The following is a 22,766-nucleotide window of genomic DNA, read 5'->3' as shown; positions in this document are numbered from 1 at the left end:
TGTGCTACCTTCCCTAGATCTTAATTTTCTTATTTGTTGGCTTCAACAATTTAAAATGAAATATTTACACAAATGTTCTTCACACAGGGTCTGGGATAAGGCGGCGGAGACACAAGCCCCATGACTATGGTTATTAATATTAAGTGCTTCTACATCAACGTGGTTTGACTCCTTGATTCTAGCCTAAATCAACTGAGAGAATTACTCATGTCTTGGGTGATGCCTCCAGCAAAAATGAACTGAAGCCCCCAGGGCCATTTGCTGTAGAATCCAGGGCAGCCCAGACGCTTACAGTCTCCTGGGTCAACACAGGCAGATGGTTGTTGCCTTCTCTCACATCAATGTGGACTGTGGCTGTGGATGACAAGGACGGCTCTCCACAGTCCCTGGCTCTGATCAGCAGTGTAAACCGAGGCGCAGTCTGCACCAAGAGGATAAGGGAAATGAGACCCTTCAAACACAGGTGAGGAGAACATTCATCAAGAAACATTCTCTTAGCAATGACAATAGGAAGTCTAGCCACAGAGGGTTCCCCACTGCAAACACAGAATCTAAGGCTGGGCCTCAAGGATCGGTAACACATGCATATTTTTCAAATAATAAAATTCACATAACCTCATAATCTAAACACCCCGAGAGCTGTATTTCTCCACTAAGACGATCAATCCGGAAAGCACTTTCTTTCGGTGATGGTGTTTGAGAAACCAGGAAATAAAGCACTTGAGAATTTGGAGTATTTTTTTGATCCAAATCAACTGTTGACATCTGAAAAAACGGTTGACCTAGAAAGAATTTTTTTTAAAAATTGTTATTATTGGATAAAGGTAGTCTATCAAACTACTTAGAGGATGAATTATTTGTTAAATGGCATTGGGGCATACATTAGAATGAGTGAGATATTTACATATAAAATCAAATAATAGATGCACTCGATAAGATGAAATTGGCCATTTCAATAGTTGGAAGGTCAAAAAGAACTTTTTAATTATGATTGCAAATGCAGATGACATAAAGGGCAAAATTGATAGATCAGGTGATATGTTAAAATGTATGTTGGATATTCTCAACATAGAGGTTAAAATCACAAAGAAAAATGGCAAATAAGTGAACAGAAAAATAGACAAAAGAAAAGAAAACATGACGGAGAGAAAAGTTCAAGCACATAATAATCAAAGACAAACAACGCCGGGGGTATCTTTTGGGGGGTGGGCTGGTGGATACAAACATGAAAACACTTAACACAGTTTGAACCATCAAGCTTACTTCTCCGAATTAGTGCTAAATAAGCAGTGCTTGACTGGGACATAGCTGAAATTTGTTCATTGAAACATATTTTATAAAAATGAAAAGTGACAAAAAAAAAATGTGTTCCTCAGTAGAAGATTGTTTAACTGCTTTAAAGCACATCCGTGACATATTACAGGATGCTACAGGAGAAAATAGTTAAGTTGCAAACTGTAGAGTTGTATTTTTTAAAAAGAAAATTCATAAATTTGCACACATGAAAAAGCAGCCCAATATGTGTGAATATTTAATATGTACATGAACACATTTATACTATGATGGAGGTGGGAAATATATGTACATACAAAAATGTATTGTATGTCATATGTGTTTAATTATAATAAAAATCTGTGAATAAATGCACATATAACATACAGTGTGCATGTGCACCCTATAACATACGGTGTCTATGTAACAAACATAAAATGCAAAAAGAAGACAAGCATTGAAACGATACAAACTGAAACAATAATAGTATTTATCTCTCATGTCTCAGAATTTTCTGAATTTTGTAAAGTCTACTTTAGAAAATAATTAATGTTTTTGATTATGAAAATGAGTCCACACCCTAGTGGTGAGAGGGAAGACTCACAGGGTGTGTAACTCAGAGACGTCACACGTCATCTTGTCGCCGTTTTACGGAAGTTTCACAGAAGTTGGCAGAGATATTCAGGAACTCAATATCGCCCTGCTCTTTTTTCCTCACTGTATGTGGCTTTATTTTTAGGTTGGCATTTATATACCAGCTCTTCCAACTTACAGTTTCCACAGCATTTGATCATCAAATATAAACTGACCTCAAAGCCTTTCACTCTGATCCAGGGCCTGTGACCTTTGAGAGAACAGTAAAAACTCCCCCCATAAAGACAGCTAGGATCAAGGTCCTCTTTGGAATCGAAGCAGGAGGAAGAAGCAGAGACAGATGAAGCCCTGTGGCCCCCGCCGCGGCCCCCACCGCACACACCTGCAGCTTGGTTCTCCTTCACACTGATGTTAAACTCCTGCTGAGGAAACCGGGGTGCATGATCATTTATATCCCTGATTCTTATGTTGAAAAGCAAGGATTTGTCCACAATTTTCCCTGTTGAGCGATCGGCAACATTGAAATAGACCTAGGAAGCAAAGGATTGTTATAAACATTGCAGAAATGCTTCCTTGATGTCACTGATCAGATTAGCATGACTGTGTTCTGTATCTGTCCCCTCCAGGAGACTGACAGTTCCGGAATCAGATGGCTTTCGTTCACCGTGTCAGCTGAGGGACGGCGCATGGTGCTAGCCCTGACCAGGAGCTCATTAAACACACACAGAACAAACTCATGCACTGACTATTACTGAGTTCCAATCTCAGGCTCTCCACCTGAGTAAATACAGGCAAGTGGCTCATGAGCTTCGTTTTCTACAACCTGTCAGCACTGCCATGAAACATCGCAGATGGCGGACACTTGAACTGGGGGGAAAATGAGCATTTGCAGTACATGGCTACTGATTAGGCTAACTTCTGTACTTGGGTAAGAAATGTCAATCCTCCTCAAATACATGTGTGTGAAAACTTTCCCTTCAATAGGTCTTAAGTCAATAATTCAAGCATCTGTCTTAAGAAATTTTTTAAAAGAGAGCTTATTAAACACAGAAAGAATTATGAAGATAAGAACATCTATTGGTGAAATGGAAAACAAGGAAACAATCAAGTCGTGAAACCAAAAGCTGGTTCATAGAAATGATTGATTAAATGGATCTAGAGCTGGTCCTTAGAAATGATTAAATAGATCCAGATCTGGTCCTTAGAAATGATCATTTAAATGGATCTAGAAAGAGTGATGAGTGGGGGGGGTGGAATCACCGTTGAGAGTGAAAGAAGGGAGTGCCTACGGACATAAGGCACAGTATGGTCTAGTTTATGCCAATGTATCTGACAACTTAAATGAATGGACCAAATTCTCGAGAAATAAAAACTATGAAAACTTTCTAGATAAGAAATAGGTAACCTGAATAGTCCATGTCCATTAAAGAAATGGAATTGGTAGTTTAAAGTCTTCATGAAATAAAAACAAAAAGGTCCAGGCCCAGGTGACTGGAATGTATCAAATTCTAGCAGAAAATGAGGAAGCAGTAATACCGATTCAACACAGTCTCTTCCAGAAAATATAGAAGGAACACTTCCCTCTTTATTGCATAAGGGAATAACATCATCATAATACCAAGTCATGTTTTTAAAAACTATGAGACTGTAGAACAATATCCTTCATAAACCTAAACTCAAAAGTCTTCAACAAAATATTATCAAATAGTAACAAGCAATATATAAAAAAAGCACATGATGAGCAAATGGAGATTATCCTAGAATGTGAAATCAGTTCTAACAATGCCGTGCGATAGAACATTAATATGTTTTAGCCGGGCGTTGTGGCGGGCGCCTGTAGTCCCAGCTGCTCTGGAGGCTGAGGCAAGAGAATCGCGTAAGCCCACGAGTTAGAGGTTGCGGTGAGCTGTGTGACGCCACGGCACTCTACCCGAGGGCGGTACAGTGAGACTCTGTCTCTACCAAAAAAAAAAAAAAAAAAGTCAATTACATTTCTATAAACCAGCAATGCATAATCAGAAACCGAAATTTTAAAAATAGGGCCATTTATAAATATAAAATATATTCAAGATCTGTTTACTAAAAACTATATAACACGGATGAAAGAAATTAAAGAAGACCTGATTGAATGCAAAGATACACTGTGTTTATGGACTTAATGACTCAGTGTTGCCACCATAACACCTCCTCCCAAACTGACCTATAAATTCAGTGCAAGCCCAATCAAAAAGCTAGCAGAAATTTTAAGGGATGTCAACAGGCTGATCTAGAAATTTATACGGAAAGGCAAAGAGATTTGAATACCCAAAATATTTTTAAAAAGACAAAGAAGACTCACACTATGTAATCTCAAGATTTCTTATAAAGATACAATAATCCAGAGAGCATAGCATTGGTGAAAAAATAAATACACACAGCACTGGAACAAAGTGAAGAGTGCAGAAATAAGCTCACAAAATACAGTTTATTGACTATTGAGAAAGATACAAAGGCAATTCAGTGGGGAAGGAACTGTCTTCTCAACAAATGGTACTGCAACGATTGGATGTCCATAAGCAAGAAAAGAAAAAAGAAACTTTGGATTTACATCTCACACCTTAGACAATAATTATTACTCAAAACGGATCCTAGATCTACACGTAAAGCATAAAAATGTGAAAATGTTAGAAATAAAAATGAGAAAATCCCCATGATCATGTGATCGCTATGACACCAAAAACAAGATCCAGAAGGAAAAATATCAATTGGACCTCTTCAACACATAAAACTTTCGCTCTGCAAAGGAAAGGAAAGGAAAAAAGGAAGGAAGGAAGGAAGGACAAAGCCGTTGGCTGGGAGAAAATATTTGTATATCATATGCTGACAAATGATTTGGATACAAAACTCAAAAAAACAAGCAATGCAATTTTAAAATGGGCAACGATTTGAACAGACACTTCTCCACAGAAGATAGACAGACAACAGGTAATCCATCATTTGTCGTTAGAGAAATCAAAATTAAAACCACAGTGAGCACCACTCCATAACTATCAAAATGGCTAAAGTGAAAAACACCTGTCCCATTACCCAGTGTTGCCAAAGATTCAGAACAATTGGAACTCACAAACATTTCTAGTGAAAACACCAAATAGTTGAGCCACGCTGAAAAATAGTTCAAGAATTTCTTATAAAGTCAAACATACACTTATGTGATCCATCTAAGTCACTCCTAGTTATTTACCTAAAAAAATACAAATTGATATTCACATAAAATGTATGTTTAAGGCAGCTTTGTTACGATCACCAAAACCAGAAAAGAACCCAAGTGTTATTCAGTTCACGAATCAGCAATAGCATGAAATACATGTTGGACGCACGCAACAGCACGGATGAATATCAAATCCAGACTTGAAAAGTGACATACGGTGCAATTCCATCTCTGTGACATCCTGAACAAAGGGAAAAACGTGTGGAAGGACTAAAGATGAGTAGTGTCCAGGCTTACGGTGTTGGGGGAAGGTATAAATGTTACAGTATGTATATTTTTGAAATGCATTTTTTGAAAGTAAAAACACGCACAAAGGCGGAAGAGAGTAAATGTAGTTAAGGCCTCTAGCGTCATTGCTTTGTCCAAGAAGTTACAAAAAGTACTTGATATTAAATCTAATCAGTGGAGAATGAATATTGTCACTACTCTATGGTTGTTGTCCTCCCCCGTGAAATGTGAACAGAGCAAAAAGTTGGAGAAGGTGGGACAAGATTTGTCATTAATATTTCATAGATCTTTCTATGGTGCAAAATGTTATCAGAAGCCTTCATTAATTTTACACCTAAAAAAGTCAGTATAAGTAACAAGAACTCCCATTCATTCCTGATGGGGATGCAAAATGGTGCAGCCACTTTTGAAGACAGTTCGGTGGTGTCTTTCAAAACTAAATGTGCTCCTCCCATATCCTCCATCGATGTGTTGAAAAATGTACGTGTGCATGAAAACTGATGTTTACAGGACTTTATTCATAATCGTCAAGAAGTGGAGAAGACAAGAGGTCTTTCAGTAAGCGAGTGGATAAACAGGCTGAGGCACACCCAGACAAGGGAATAGTAGGCAGAGATGAAAAGATGGGGGGGGGTCTTTTTTTTATTTTTGTAGAGACAGAGTTTCACTTTATGGCCCTCAGTAGAGTGCCATGGCTCACACAGCTCCAACTCCTGGGCTTAAGCGATTCTCTTGCCTCAGCCTCCCTAGTAGCTGAGACAACAGGCGCCTGCCACAACACCCGGCTAAATGGGGGGATCTTACATGCAGACTGCTACGTGAAAAAGCCAGTCTGGAAGGCTGCATACGGTGTGATTCCAACTGCGGACGTTCAGTGCTTGCCAGGGGTTGGGGAGTGGGAGGGACAACAAGGGGAGCAGGGGAATTTTCAGGACAAGGAAACTTCTGTGCATGATCCTGTCATGGCAAATAATTCCTGAAGTATAACACCAAGGGTCAGCCCTCACGGGCAGTATGTGCATAAGTTAATACTAATGCAAAACGTGGGCTCGCCAGCTGTAACAAAGGTTCCCCGGGACTGCGAGGTCCTGGTAACAGGGCAGTGGGGCTGGGGTGGTGGCAAATGGGAACACTATACTTTCCATTCCATTTTCTGTAAATCTAAACACGTTCTAAAACATAAAGTTCATTAATTAAAAAAAGATTATGTCCCTGCGTGTAAAACAAAAACAATTGCATATTGAATGAAATATAACAAAGAAATATAATAAATATAAGACACAGAAAAGGGAGAGGGAAAGGCTAACCCTAGGCAGAGCCCGCTCAGCAGGGGGCACTGATTCTCCAGGACCACCGTGTCCAGGTAAGCTGCTGCTCGGGCCACTGGGAAAGTGCACAGAGCCCCAGCTCTTAATACAAGTGGACTCATTACAACCCCATGGAAGCCCTGGAGGGAGGCACCCTTGGCGTCCAGCTCTGCGCCATGCCGAGGCTACGTGACTGCTCTGCCCTGTTCATGGAGACCACGTAGCCCAGGTTCAAGTATGGATCCTTAGAGCTCAGAGTGGGGGTTCCCCGGCAGCACCTGGCTCAGCATCCCCCCTGCCCCCTTTCCTGGACCCTCTGGTTCTCCTCTGCATGACCTTGAGGAGGCAGCTCCGCCACCCCCTTTCTCTGCAGACGTGCTGCTCACTCGAGGGTTTCTGCCCAAGGGCCCACCAGGCTGATCCCAAGCCTAGTCAGGTCAGCGGCCCTCCTCCCCCACAGTGAGACGGAAGGGGGCTGCAGGCCTTCTGCTACTGAATTCGCCTGCTTCGGGGACTCTAACATGCATTTTTAAATTTTCGTGCAAGCAAATTGGCTTTCTCCCACACCATCTCTACATTCTCCTCCATAATTTATGACTGTGCCAGCAACTCTCTGCCCTTAATCACCCTGACTCTCTGCTCCCGGACTGCGCCAGCTGTAATCCTTCCACTTACCAGCAAGAAGTGCATGTTTGTTTTATGTTTATTATTTTGGATTCCATTTATTATCCTAAAAGCTACGTCTGAGACCTTTAGCTCTGTAAGATGCCTGAGAAGCATGAGTGCTGTTTATTCTTTGGCAAGATGCTGAGAATTTGGGGGGACTTAGAGTCACAATGCAGAGAAGTAAGTGTCATGGCTATTTTCTGCACTTGGAAAGTGTTTTCAGTCATTTGTTATAGCCTTAAGATTTACACCCCTGGGCAAACAAACCATGGTGTGGTTACATGATGGATCACCATATGGCTATTTGAAATTACAGAAGATCCAGAGTCTCACACGCAGACGAGCAGGTGGGAGCATTGCAGGTGCCAAATGCAAACTACAGAATGATTTAATGCACAGGTTGGAAGTGGCAAAAATGGCTGTGCGGGGGTAAAGAACAATAAAACATTTATTTCAAGGAACATAAAAGGATGAATTTTGAGATGTGTTTGTATCCTATGAAAGTGAACGTATTTTAACATAATGCAGATAAAATCAGACTTTTCCCCTTTCCAATTTTGTCTCATATCTTACAGGACTTTTCACCTGCTTTCTGATAAATTTCTGGAATTAATAAGAAGTTAGCCTCTCCCCTCCATCTCCCAAACACAACTTAATGTTTTGGCTAGTTTTAGAGATTCCTTCTGAGTCCTCACAAGTAAAGTGGTGCTACCAGGATGCCTTTTTGCCACTACATTAGGTTCATCTGATTTTTTAATAATTCCCTGTCTTGGTGGACTGCCAAAACCAGTAATAAATGTTCTTCTGCAGAAGCAGAGTGGTAAGCTAGGACACACATCCCTGGGGTGCTCACAGGACACTAGTTCCTTGCAGCTGCCCTAACGGAATTTTGCCCTACCACAGAAACGTGTTACCTCACAGTCCTAGAGGCTAGAACTGAAAGTGGGGATCAGCCTTCCTCCTGAAGGCTCTGAGGGAGAGTCCATCCCACCCATCCCCCAGCTTCCTTCTGTGGTTTACAGCAAGCCTGACGCTCCCTGGCACCACCCCAGTCTCTGCCGCCATCCCCACACGGCATTCTGCTCTGTGTCTGCCTCTTTGTCCACTGGGTCATCCACTGTGTCCACCCCAATCCAGTAGGACCTCATTTTAATCTGATTACGTCTGCAAAGGCCCTGGATCCAAGTAAGGTCACAGTCACCAGTACTTGAACTTAAGATTCAAACACGTCTTTTCAGGAGATGTACTTCAACTCATGACTCCTTGGAGGGCAGAGAACACATTTCATTGTGCTCATGTGTTAACCTTTCCATTCCTCCCACATGATTGACAGAGAACCTGTTAGGTGACAAGCCCTGATCTTGACTCTGGGGAAATGGCAGGTTTTCCCCAGAGTTAAGAATAAAGCAGGATCTCTCCCCTCTCAGAGCTTACATTCCAATGAGGGAGCTTCCCTATCCACAGAGAGACAGATGCAAAGGTGCACATTTCAGGTAATGAGAACCATGGAGGAAAAAAATAAAAGAGGGCAATGGGACAGAGCCTGATGGGGAAGGTGGAGGCACCTCAGAACCCCGCCCTGCGTCTTATCTCATGAAAGCCTGTAGTCTGATGAGAGGACCGAGTCTCAGATCATACGTAACTCGGCATGCAGGACAACTGTGGTCCTCGTGCAGGACATGGATTTGGCTCAGCCAGGAAGCTCCAAGCACAGAACCTTGAAATCTTGACACAACACAACTAGTGAGGATCTATTTGCTTCTCTTACATACTTTCACTTTCTGGTCCAAAGGGTGCTTAGGATCCATCCAAGATGTGCCAAGTGTTTCCATCTCAACTGTACGTTTCAGAAAACACTCAAAGACTTGGCTGCAGCACCCTCGGCTGCTAGGCACAAAGTCATATCAAACTCTGAGCATGCCAACCCCGAGTGCATCATTTAAAATGTTACAAGCAAACAAACAACAGCAGCAGAAAACAATCTCTGAGGGTTTGGCCTCATCCCTGCAGGGATCATGACCACTGCTAGTTCCTCCCCACTCCACACGGAGAAGCAGCCCAGGATCAGCAGGGAGGCAGTTCTCTGAAACCCCAAGACCAGAAACCCAGGTCTTGGCTCCACCCCGACCTGCTGAAGATCCCAGGTGATCTGTCCACTCATTAAGGACTGAGAAACACCTTCTCTGGGCCCCCTTCTGACGACTCCATGTTCCTTCTTTTTTGTTTGTTTCTTTTTCTTTTTGTTTTTTTACTTTGCGGTTTTGGGCCGGGGCTGGGTTTGAACCTGCCACCTGTGGCATATGGGGCTGGCACCCTATCCCTTTGAGCTACAGGCGCCGCCCATGTTCCTTCTTTTTAACAGATGCTGCACAGAAGGGAGGCAAGAGTTACGTGGATACCGGAGACCCAGACAGAGTCATCTCTGCATGTCTTTTGAAGTTCTGGGAGAATGTCTGCCTGTTTAAAAATTGGAGATTCAGAGCCCAGCAGTGAGTTAAGGGTGTATGTTTTATTATATGTGTATATAAACGCTTTGAAGCCGCCAGAGCAAGCTTCACAAATTACCTTTCTCAAATGTCAAACAATCTCTTCTTGCTCTGAGAACTAAGCCCATTCCCATGAAGTCAAAACAGAGCCAACTCTGGCCACCTAAAAACTCCTGGTAAAGTGAGATGTGTAACATGATATACCACCATGTGCGCTGGGAACACTTTTTATTACAATTTCCCTTCCTGGTTTAGAACCTGAATTTCAACTCCATAACAGACTGTGGTGTTGGGGTGATTAAACCCCAAGAATACCTGTTTGCACAGTCGGACATGGTCCACAGGTATGTGAATCCTCATTCATGAGAGATTAGGCAACCCACGCAGTGCGCTTATAGTTTGTCTCCATAGTTCAAATGTCCTTCAAAAAAACTAGATTAGCCTACTTTATAAACTTTCTGTGACTCAATCCCCGCATGTTTTTCGATATCCTGATCTGTTGGGATACTGCTCAGTAGAATAAAGGTCTAGAGTAACTCATCTTGACTTCAGAAACATCACAAAGCCAAGGTCCCCACAAGGTTGCTCTTTTTCCCACGCATCCTTCTAAAACTTGTCACAGGGCATCACTCCTTGATGTACCAGAACCTGGCAAATAATCAGTCTAAATAATTCTGAACAAATACAATAATCCTGATAGATACCATAAAAGATGGCGTTGTCTCTCGGTCCACAGAGCGGTGAACGTATATTTTCCCAGTCTCGTGATCTTCTATAGAAAACAAACCAACCTCTGGATATTCATCCACGCCAGGCCCACTGATTAAATACATTAATGTCATATTTTCAGACATGTTATTGAACAGCTGGAAGAAGAACAAACAGAAAGAAAAAATGGGTGAGAACAAACCACTGTGATAAGCAGGTAGCAAGGCGAAGGATCAAAGGCAGCTGTGAGGACTCGCGCGCCACGAAAGAAATGAATAGGTGTGCAAAGACGCAGAAACAACAGTATTGGCTGCAACTGGTTAAAAAAAAATCTGTTATGCTAATATAGCGGGTTCACACCCGGCCCGGCCAAACTGCAACAAAAAAGTAGCCGGGCGTTGTGGTGGGTGCCTGTAGTTCCAGCTGCTCAGGAGGCTGAGCAAGAGAATCGCATAAGCCCAAGAGCTGAGATTCTGTCTCTACAAAAAAAAAAAAAAAAATATATATATATATATATATATAGCATAAATGTCCATCAACATGAAAACAACCCTATAATGACACTCTTTGCATCTAATACGCGATATTCTGCAGCCGTTGAAGATTTATTTTCACTGCCAGGCAAGGTGGGACACCTCCTTAGACAAGAAGGGCAAGTGGGGCGGCACCTGTGGCTCAGTGAGTAGGGCGCCGGCCCCATATACCGAGGGTGGTGGGTTCAAACCCAGCCCCGGCCAAACGGCAACAAAAAAAATAGCCGGGTGTTGTGGCGGGCGCCTGTAGTCCCAGCTGCTCGGGAGGCTGAGGCAGGAGAATCGCGGAAGCCCAGGAGGTAGAGGTTGCTGTGAGTCCTGTGACATCACGGCACTCTGCTGAGGGCGGTAAAGTGAGACTCTGTCTCTACAAAAAAAAAAAAAAGGAAGGGCAAGTGGCAGCAAAACACATGATGTGATCTCGCTGCTTTAGTCCAGATTCACATTAGCAAATCTGCAGAGAAATACCTGGAAGAACACAGACCAGTCTGTTAGTACTGATTATCCCTCGGAAAGAGAAGCGATGGCCCTCCCGCTAACACTTAGAAGAAGCTCAGAATGAGCTGGCTCCCTCTGTGTCCTAATTGCCCTCCCCTACTTAGTCTTTAGGAGGTCACCATAATATAAGTGCTGTCACTGACCCCACTGCATAGATGAAGACACAGAAAGGATCAAACTCGCCCAGGGAGGACCTGGTGCCGTGGGGACACCAGCCCACACAGTCCTCCCAACACTTGAAAGTATGCACTTTTAACCTCTGAGCCTTGAAAACTCTAACTTCTATGGTTTGTTTTTTTTTTTTACAGTAGGCATATACTGTTTTTCATAAATATTATAAAAATGCAATATATTTTTAATGTTTTTCTAAAACTCATAGAATGTCACCATTACATGAGAACTTAATCAGTACACATTCAAAGGCCCACTGGTGCCAAGGAGCTAGCAGAAAGGGACATGGGCCAAGTATAAAAGCTGTGGCATTCCAAAGTCATCATGTGTCATCACAGTACAAGGAGGGAAACAGGGAATGGTGGAGACTGTGGTATTTCTGGTAACTCAAGCCCTGGCGTATGGTTGTCACATGGGAATGTGGACTCCATGTGCTCAGAACTTCCAATTTTTTAAAAGCCTCTAGAAGGGCAGAATTTTTAACATGATCTTTCTATTTTTAAACAATGACTTTTTTTTTTTTTTTTTTTTTGGCTGGGGCTGGGTTTGAACCTGCCACCTCCTGCATATGGGGCCGGTGCCTTATTCCTTTGAGCCATAGGCACCGCCCTACAATGAAGTTTTTAATAAAGAATCTGTATGAGCCAAGTGAGACAGGCTGGCATGTTGGATTTGACCGGCCTCTTGCTGTTTGCCATTCTCATCATGCACTCACAAGGACTCACAGGCTCAAGCAGAAGAGGGGCAGGTTCTAGAACACAGGCGTCCTGAGCCCCAGCCCGGTGCTCTTTCTACTCCGCTTCTCCACCTGGACTCATAGCATAGGTCCTTTCAAGACTTAATTCTTCCCCCCAAAGGGCACCATGACGCAGAGGGGGCAATGGGAGCCTGTCTTCAAAAGGCAGCGCCCTACTTACCTCGCCAACAAATTTGGGAAAGGGGCCTGGGTCTTCCTCCTCCAGCTCCAAGGTGGTGATAACCCATCTCCTCTTGGATCTCCGCAGAGGCTGATGGCACTCTCCCTGCAAACCCAAGCGACAAGGACGATGAGCAGCCTGCAGCCACTGCACCCTCACCTCACATACAGGCCCTGTGTGGACACGTGGCACCTGCTCTCTCTCTGCCCCCACCAACCACCTAAACTTGGAAATCACAGGTGCCTATTCTCGTAACAATGACAGGGTCATTTCTAACTGTGCAGCACATGTCACCAGCCATATCCTAGGGCTCATGAGATAATCTTTGAGTATCACAGACATATCGCCCGCTGTGTCCTGAGCCATCCTGGAGTAGACACGCCAACAGCGGTTGGAAAGGTTTCCACTTCCCGTTCTCTCTCCATCTTCCTGGAAGTATTCATTAGACAGTTTCCTTTCAGCACGGACAGTCCTTTAATGCCTCTCTGTCTACTAATCTCCCATTCAACAGGGAGAGGAGAGAGAAACTTAGAATTTGGGCTCAGGTATTTGTGGGGCAAGAGATTGTAGATGGAATGTAACAAAGGTTTTGTCTGCATTATATATTTTTACAGCAATAGACTATTTATTACAAGTGAAGCCGCTTTCTAGCCATGTTAATTTTTATCCACAGCCATGTAAATTATTTTTTAAAACATTTCTGAATGAGGGAGTGATCCACCAAAAGTAAACATCATGTGGTGACATCAGGACGTGAGGATGTGGCAGAGACTCGCCATGTGCTGGGGACATGAGTGCACACCCTGCACTGGAATATATTAAAGCCAATATATTTTAATTTCATAAAGAAGAAAATAGTGTGGTTAAACCTCTGGGCTAGCTCTCTGGATGGCTGATTTCTGATGCTCGCAGGCTGTTTGTATTCTAATTAGATATAAAACATCCTCTGAAACTCCCTGGCAGTTCCTCAAGATTCTGAAAGCCCACATCTAGTTTCTACGTTATTTTCTGCACAGCATTTTTGGCAGGGCACTAGAGAACACAAAACCACAATCCATTCTCTAAGTGAAGCTACAGACTGACTTTGTTTATCAAGAAACTGACTTCCAAACAACTCCTTTGTCTGATTAGTAAGATCATCTTACACTACCAAGGGTGTGAACTTTAAAAATAAAAATGGCATTAATTAGTAGAGAATACGCTTATTAGTATCACGTAGAAACTGCCTGGAGTCACACAGATCTCGAATTGGAAACAAGAATATAATTCTGATAATAAGATTTCTTATTCTTTGCATCTCAATACTAATTATAAGGTAAATATCAAAAATAATTCTGATATATTATTACTAATGGTTATGTACATTTAAAACCATACAATACTACTCCTGTTACTAATTAATGAAGTAGGAAATAGAACTTTATTCCAGATAAATAAGATGTGTTTATAGACACACATGTAAAATAGCATTAGATATTAGTTGGTGATGGGATTGAAGTGAGCTTTTAGTCCGTTTTTCCCCTAATTTTTAGACATCATTTATCATAATCAATAAAACAATGGAACTTCACACTTTATGCTTACATAATGATTTACATTGGAAATTATTTATTTATATAATTTACATCTCAACAACTTCCCCCCCCAAAAAAAATATTCATATACATATTCAATAAGACTGTTGTACAGAAAGAGTCAGGTCCTGCAATGTCTGTCAGAACCAAGGGCAAGCAGAAGTGTGTGTGTGTGTGTGTGTGTGTACGCACGTGTGTTTGCGTGTGTGCTCCTGTGTGTGCGTGTGTGTGCCCGCCCGTGTGAGTGCGTGTGTGTGCGTCTGCATGGCATTAGAGGGCAGACAGACAGAGAAAGGGACAGAGAAAGAAAAGTATGCACACAGGATAAATAAGATACAGCAAATGGGGCAATAAAATAATTGGTGAATTCTCATAAAGGGTGTGTCCGAATTCTTTGTATTTTCCTTAAAAATTACAATTTTTATATCAAAATGAAAAGTTACCAAAAAATTTAGGCTATTTGTATAACTAAGACTGAGCATTCAATGTATCGCTAAGATTCTTATCAAAGTAAAAAGAAAAGTCTGTCTTTAAAAAATGAAACATTTTTAATGAAACCTTTTCATGTCATGGAATGTCCCCATTCAAAAGAAAATTGGATAACAAAATGCTTAAAACATGCCAAGGAAGTAGAAAATGGAATGAACTGGTGGCCCCCATCGCCTTGTTCTAGCAAACCTCTCTATTTTACCATATTTGCTTCAGAGTGTTAAGAGATGTAAGTTATTACAGATAACACTGGAGCTCCCTATGCACCCTCTCATCTCGGTCAGAAGCAATCCTCATCCTAAATTATATTTAGCGTTTCAATACATGTTTAAACCTGTAAGCTCAGGCAGTCCACCCACCTCGGCCTCCCAAAGTGCTAGGATATATTCATGACCACATGGAACTCTTTATGCTCTTGGTTTCAGTTTTGTAAAATAATGGTCCACAGTAAGCATCACTGTGTAACTTATTTTTTTACTGGATGTTGCTTTTTAGGTGTTGTGGCTCTAGTTCATTCACTGTCACCACCACACAGCAGTTCCCTGCGTAAAAACGCAGCAATATATTGACCCACTCTCTTTGTGCTGGTCACTTAGGTTGGGTCTAGTTTTTCATTAGTACCAAAAAGGTGCTCGGATCATAAGCGTCCAGGTACATATGGAAAGTCTCTCTGTCAGCGGTTTTCAAAGTGTGGTTAACGGGGGTGCTCACAGCCTCTCATGGAGGAACAGGAAGGCATTATTTTCTGATTTTACTGTGTGACAGGTGCACCGATAGTGCAAAACCACAGTGCATGAAATTGCTGCTGCCTCAGCACAGACGCAGATGGGTCACTGTGCACTTCACCTCCAAGCACTTGCAGGAAAAACAGAAAAAGAAAGAGAAAGAAAACTAGAATGAAAGAATTGCTTTATTTGCTTCATTCTTGTAATCACTTGAGAACTGATGAAGTAGTAAAAATGATTGATTTTCTTAAAACACCACACTGGAGATGGACTGGAGAGTCCATCCTCAAATGTTGTCTGTGACTAGCCCTACAGTCGCCCAGCAAAACAGCGTGCATCTGGGGGAGTGTCCAGCTGAAAAGACCACTTTTTTTTTTTTTTTTTGGTGAAACACCATTTTACTCGAAAGAACTCCTGACAAATTGATGATGCTGGCGTAGGTATCTGATACACAATTCCTTGATGGTGAACAAAGTACGCTTGTCACTTCAAGAAAAACAATGGACAGAATCTATTCCCAGTGATAAAATGTAAGCTTTCAAGTAAAACTCAGAAGTTTGGAAAACTTGTGTCTATCACGACAAGTCTGGCAGCTTTGCGATAAATAATTTTTCTGATATGCATGGAGGTATTATTAGAGGTGAGTATTTATTTTATAGACTGAAATATATCCACACGTGGACTCTCTCCACAACTCAATGAGCTGAAGTCTTCCTAACGATCCACACATCAGATAAAAGAATCATTTAAAGTGCAAGAGAGACTGGTGGATTTTAATGTGAGGGAGCAGGGTAAGTTCATTAATTATTATGGTTTCAGATTCCACATTGCAAGTAAGTGTTAAAACACTACTATCTGTCAAGCTTTGGTGTAATAGCAAGGAAGAATATCCACAATTATCTGTTCAAGGTTATAAAGTATTTCCTTTCCAAATACATACCCCTGTGAGGCCAGATTTTTTTCATGTGCTTTTATACTTAGAGATTTTGCTCACGTGGGAGACAGAGAGTAATTGGCCTCCCTAGATCCTGCCAACCAACCCCCTTCCTGTCAGAAGCTTGCACCTGTCAGAAGTTGTCTTTATTCAAGATCATGTCACAACACCTTGGCAGTGGTTTCCTGACATAAAGAAACATTCTTCATGTGTCCGTTTCTGGGGGTCAGCCACTCCCACGGTGGACAAAGGGGGTGATACTACTGGGTTGTTTTGTGAATGTCAAAATAATGATTATATTTATTTCCCAACATATTTATCTGAAGGAAAAGAATTTTTAAACTCTTTTGAGTTCTAAAAATCGCCAATCAATTTATTCAGACAATGAAAGCTTCTTGATTAATGTTGGTAGCTTTACATTAAGGGCCTACACCTAGGTGTCAAATTTTAAACAGAAAAATTGCAGATCTTGCAAAAGGATAAAGCAATTAATTTGGTTGCTAAAACAGGTGTATTTCCAGGTGGCCAAGGTGATAAACAAGGAATATAGAGGGTGTCCATAAAGTTCGTGTGCAATTTTAAACAGTTGTCTATTTTAAATTGCGCACAAAGTTTATGGCCATCCTGTGTTGAGGATTTGTGCTCTCTCAGCCTCAGTTTCCCCTTCTGCAAGTTGAGCATAGGAGACGAGTTGTCTTTGAGGGCTCTTTCAACACAAAAAGCTCAGCAAATTCATTTTATTCTGATAGCACAACAAATGGCACACTCAACAGACAGTCCCTTAAGAGCCAGCTGGAGTGTTCAAAAGAGGCTTGACATGGTTAATATGTGTCCTTCGCCACAGGGACACCTGAAATTTCACATTGTGGTGTGTCGCGTTTCTGATCTCTTTACTCATGCCTTAGATGGGAACCTGCGAGCTCGTCTGGGGGATGCAGGAAGGCTGGAAACGGTTACATTTGTTGTAAGGATTTTGTAAATATTCTTGTTATATTTCCTATTCATGCCAATTTTAGGTAGTTTGTGCAAAAAGGATATCATTCAAATGATTTGCGTGATACTTTCTATAATGTGAGGTGAGAGAGAACTTTCTAGAAGCTAGTTCCCCCAGCTGCAGTGCCGCCCACACATTTTATCAACGGGTGCCAGGCAGACATAGTGCATGATCCACCATGCACAGCATTTGACGGAAGGTGCTGACGTGGGACACACCACCCGTGTCACTCCACTGGGCAGCACCATTGGGGGAGAAACTATCTGAGTAAATGAAGCCTTCATGTCTACGTAAGGTACAAAGAAGCCGATGCAGAATTCATTCTTTCTTGAAATGCTTGAAAATATTTCTTCTTTTTTTTTTTTTTTATAGAGACAGAGTCTCACTTTACTGCCCTCGGTAGAGTGCCGTGGCGTCACACGGCTCACAGCAACCTCCAGCTCTTGGGCTTATGTGATTCTCTTGCCTCAGTCTCCCAAGCAGCTGGGACTACAGGCGCCTGCCACAACGCCTGGCTATTTTTTTGGTTGCAGTTCGGCCGGGGCCGGGTTTAAACCCGCCACCCTCGGTATATGGGGCTGGCGCCTTACCAACTGAGCCACAGGCGCCGCCCAAAATATTTCATTTTTGAACGCAAACATTTGTTCAAAGAGAACTTGGATTCTAGAAATCAGTGCTAGGATTTCCTGAGATGGAGCCCTGTGGAGATTCTTTAAATCTCCCCCCAGTACCTGTCTTCTGAGCTCCAGATGGGGCTGTCCACGGGAACACTCCATGAGGATGCAGATGTTCTCACTCCTGCTCCTCAGCACTCACCCACATGGCTAACTGAGCACCTACAGTGTGGCCAGAGCACAGTGTAGAACTCAACTTTAAATTTTATTTGATTTTAATAAAGTAAAGTTTTAAATGTCACATTTGGCTAGTGGCTACCACATTGGCCAATGTAGACAGTATGGATGGACTGGAGGTTAAGCACATGAATATATGAATTTAGATGGCATGAGTTGAAATCCTTTTCTACCCTTTAGCAGCCATGTGATTTCAGCAGGCAATGTAACCTCTCCGAGCCTGAATGTCCTCCTTGTGTGAACACACACGAACGAATGTCTGCGTGTGGATGTTTAGTCCCCATGACTGTCCGACATGAAGATCCAGTTATCATCCCTAACTTGTGACGTTTATGCACAAGGTGATTAGGGAAGTGAAGGCCGACTGAGAGCTTGTTGTTTCCGGTTTTCTCCCTGCATCGCCCATCAGCAACCCAAACCCAACATGGCGAAGACTCACAAACCTGCCTGGTGTTCAGGCCTCCTCAAATCAACGAAAGGCAGCTACCTTCTCACCCCAGCGTCCCCCTTGATACCTCCTCCCCTCTGGTCCCCAAATCCAAAGTCTGTCCCTTTGTCTTCCTAAAGCTCCCTCAAGCCTGCCACCTGCTGTCTGTCTCCACCTCCAAAAGCTGCAGCTTCCAACGTCTTGAGAAGCCACATGACCGGCCTCTCAACTGACCACCCCAAGCTTCTATTACAGGTTCAATCCTGCCCTAAAAAACATATGTTGAGATCTTAATCCCAAGTCTGTGACCTTACGTGGAAATAGGATAATTGTGGATGTAATCAGGCTGAGATGAAGTTATTCTGGCTTAGGCTAGGTCCTAATCCAATGACTAGAGCCACAGAGACACACAGGCACAAAGGAAGGACATCTGGGGACAGAGGCGGCCCTGAAGCCAGGAGAGGCAAGGAAGGATTCTCCTGTCTTCGAGGGACATGGGCCTGCTGCCACCTTGATTTGGGGCTTCTGGTCTCTAGAACAGTGGGGGAATGACTTTCTCACATGTGAAGCCACTTTGTTTGTCCCACTTTGTTTGGCAGTACCAGGACACTAACTCGCTTTCCTAAGACAGTCTCTGCACGGAAGCTGGGCGATCTCTTCAAAGTGCAGATCTCACCATGTTGCAGCATCAAACCCCCACTGGGTTCCACTGCTCTCAGGACTGTGTCCAGCCAGCCCCATCCCGTCCCCTCCTGACCTGCTCAGCTTCGTCCCTGAACACATCGTCCCCACCTCCGCAAGCCTACTGCCCACCATATTGGTCCTGGACAAAGGTCTGAAAGAATGAATCAGTCAGGGCATAAAGGCTAATAATTTTTTTAAAGATATCACAATGCAGAACTTCCTAGATAAAAATGCCATCAGCTACAATAAAAATAATAGATTTTCCTCATTGTCCAATTTCATTCTCTTAAAACCTCCTCCTCCGTGGTCTTTGGAGCCTGCCACAGCCTGGAGCTTAGGATTCATGGGCTCCCCAGATAGGGAGGGACCTGAGAGAGGGGAAAGGTTCCACATCCAGGGTTTGTCACTGCTTGTTGCTGAATCTGGAACAAGGATGTAACCCCGCAGAACAGAGTCTAGACTTTGTCACTGGGCAAGGGCATGGGGATTTTCAGAGGAAAACTCTGGCACACATCACAGTGCTCACACACCAGTTTTTAAATATGGAGATCACGGTCACGGTAGATACTTCTGATAGACAGAAGCTAATGGTTTATGGTACACACCAATGGGATGGGGGCAGGAGTGGAAAGCAGCCAACTGGAAAAAATAACTGAGCACCTGCTGGGTACGTAGCTCTTTGCCCAGTGCAAGATTTAGGGTTCTGATAACTAAAGACGTCTAACGCCCATCAATCGTGTTTTCTTCATGTGTCTTGCTTCCTTGGAATTTGCCATCATTAAACACTGCAGTGCAATTTCCACTGCCTGCCCACACCCTCAGCGGTTGCTGGGCACTGTGCTAATACCACTAAGGAGAATAAAGCTACTGTTTCCTGGTAAGAGTAGCTTCTGGGGGAAAGGTGGGGACAGGATTTGATTTGCAGACATTCAAAATCATGTTAGCATGGGTTATTAAAACATGGCTCCTCAAAGTACTAGAGATAAAAGGAATGTGTTATGAACATTAGACCACTCACAACTCTTGATATTGCAAAATGTGGTCAAGAAAATTCTCCAGTCTCCAAACAGCTGGGACCACCTTTCAGAAAGAGGGCTCCATTCGAGTGGATGTATTATAATTCAGGGTCTTGCCTCCTATTTTGTTTACTGCTCTACCCCCAGTGCCTATTAAAGTGCAGAGCAGGTGTCCAGTAAATAGCTGCAGCATGAGCTCTGAATGAATGAACATGGTCAGTGATTTTCACAATGATCAGAAAAGGAGAAGGACACAGACCTGAGTGTCCACTGGCTGAGCCACCAACCTACGTAACAGAGAGAGGCTCTGAAAGAAAATGATGCTTTGGGGAATAAGTCATTGCAATAGGGATGTGCATGACGTCATAAACTACTTGTATTTTCAGAGAGATAAAGGAAGACAAAGGTTTTTAAAGGAAAAACATGAAGACCATATAATTGTTTTGAAATGATTATCGTTGGCTTCAAAGATCAATAACAAAGGTGAAGCCAGTTCAAGATTGGAAAAGCAGCTGCAGGGCAGATGTGTAGAAATATTTTTTCTGTGTTAGATTTTGTGAACTAAAAAAAAAAATCTTACCCCTCCCACCCCCCCTACCCCTCCCACAGCGGTTGACTGACTGGACTGACCCCTCTAGGCCAAGGGATCACCTAAATCTGAGTTGCTGGCCACGAGAAAGGAGATCAGACTTGCCAGCCACATATACGATGGCTGGCAGGTTTGAACCTGTCCTGGGCCTGCTAAACAACAATGACAACTACAACAAAAAATAGCTGGGTGTTGTGGCAGGCGCCTATAGTCCCAGCTACTTGGGAGGCTGAGGCAAGAGAATCGCTTAAGCCCAAGAGTTTGAGGTTGCTATCAGCTGTGACACCACGGCACTCTGCTGAGGGTGACATAGTGAGACTGTGTCTCAAAAAAAAAAAAGAAAAAAGAGATACCCAGGCTGCTCCCCAGATCAGTTCAATCTCAACTTCTGCAGGTAGCAGCAGGCATTGAGCTTTTTTGAGCTCCTTACATGAGCTCCTTTGGTTCATGTCAGAACCAAGGTGAGGACCAAACTCAGGTGAGCCCAGGTTCCCGGCAGTAAGTGGATGAGCCTGGTTTGGACACCGGCAACACAATCCAGACCCCACAATCTTGACCCTGAACATTGTGCTGCCTCCTCCCACCCTAAGCTGGAAGTAAAAGGAGGAAATGATTGTCCCCACCTGCAGAAGGCAAATGGAGCAGAATGTTGCGTATGCTGTCCACTCTAAGTACAAACAGAACAAGCCCGTGTTTTTCTAATCCTGATCTCACTGTTGGTTTTCCCACTTGAGCAGTGGCAATTGGTTTGGGGGGCAGGGGGATATAGCTCTACCATCCCCATTGGGTTGCTCAAGTTGTCTTTGATGTAGACAGTTGAGATTTTCTCAATCTTATATAAAGTGTGAATAGAAGTATCATGATAAAATTTGTGTGTGTGGATGCAATCTAAGTACAAATTGCCTGTGCTATATAAGCCAGTTTTAGTATAAATCCCCTTAGTCTGCCCCTCTGCTTTCCCAAACAGATCGTAACCCTTAACCCCCTTTGTATGAGTTGGGAGCCCCGCACTGCCTGTGCGCCATGCCAAAGACAGCTAGCCCTGGCTCCCAGCTGCACATCCGCCCTTCTTGTCAGTTTCAGCCAGGTCCCAGCCTGGTCATAGCAGCCCTCCCCTCCTTCCCTGGCGTCCCAGCTGGTCACAGCAGCCCTCTCCTCCTTCCCTGGCATCCCAGCTGGTCACAGCAGCCCTCCCCTCCTTCCCTGGCATCTCAGCTGGTCACAGCAGCCCTCTCCTCCTTCCGTTGGCCCAGGCTTCGATCATTCCCTGCAGGGGATCAGCTCACCTGCAGCATCCCCAGCAGCACAGGAAGCAGCAGCAGTATGGAGAGGGGGGCCTTGGACTTCATGCTGGCAGGGAGGCCTCAGCAGGTGGTGGCCAGGCTGGTGGCTCCCTCTGCCCTGCCAGCGGCTTCTCCTGCAAAGGGTGTTGGGTCACTTGGCCCAGACACTTTCATCTAACTTGCTCCTGCCTTCTGCACTCTTCTTGGGCTTATCAGAGTGGGGCAGGCTGGGCTGACTTTGGGCTTTAACATCTCAGGTGACAAGTCCAGTTCCTAGGAAGGGAGGGGCGGGAGATAAAGCTGCTGTAGTCACGCTCATGCACAGAAAACTGGCCAGGGTCCGACCTCAGGGAGAACTTGGCTGGCAGAGTGAGAAACCAGCGTCCACGGGAAGGTGGTGAATTGTTCCCTTGTTTCCTTATTGGTTTTTGGTTTCCAAATAGAACAGCTGGTGGTCTGTTTCTATAGCAGGATGTTTTAATGATGATTTTCTATAACCTTTATTCTTTTGAAGCAAAAACACTAGAAAATCACTGTAAGAAAGCCTCCCTTCGTTAAGGGGTGGGGGAAAGA

The 22,766-nt window shown here is 43.4% G+C and overlaps 1 protein-coding gene across 7 annotated transcripts in view; it reads right to left on the bottom strand.

The window, feature by feature from the left end:
• The window catches only part of CDH26 (cadherin 26), a 44,391-nt gene extending 22,015 nt beyond the window's left edge, over positions 1-22,376 (bottom strand). For 6 of the 7 annotated variants that reach the window (XM_053574190.1, XM_053574193.1, XM_053574191.1 and 3 more), the window contains exons 1-6: positions 22,197-22,376; positions 12,628-12,732; positions 10,505-10,666; positions 2,249-2,396; positions 616-782; positions 293-421 (exon numbers count right to left, since the gene is read on the bottom strand). In XM_053574190.1, the coding sequence (XP_053430165.1) occupies positions 293-421; positions 616-782; positions 2,249-2,396; positions 10,505-10,666; positions 12,628-12,732; positions 22,197-22,259 (774 nt within the window). In that variant the 5' untranslated portion in view covers positions 22,260-22,376. The remainder of the gene's footprint in view (positions 1-292; positions 422-615; positions 783-2,248; positions 2,397-10,504; positions 10,667-12,627; positions 12,733-22,196) is intronic. The other variant, XM_053574195.1, reaches the window with a different exon arrangement.
• Positions 22,377-22,766: the final 390 nt, after the last annotated feature.

This window comes from Nycticebus coucang, chromosome 21 (genome assembly GCF_027406575.1).
Source record: "Nycticebus coucang isolate mNycCou1 chromosome 21, mNycCou1.pri, whole genome shotgun sequence".
Lineage (NCBI taxonomy): Eukaryota > Metazoa > Chordata > Mammalia > Primates > Lorisidae > Nycticebus > Nycticebus coucang.
This window is presented reverse-complemented; position numbering and strand designations above follow the sequence as displayed.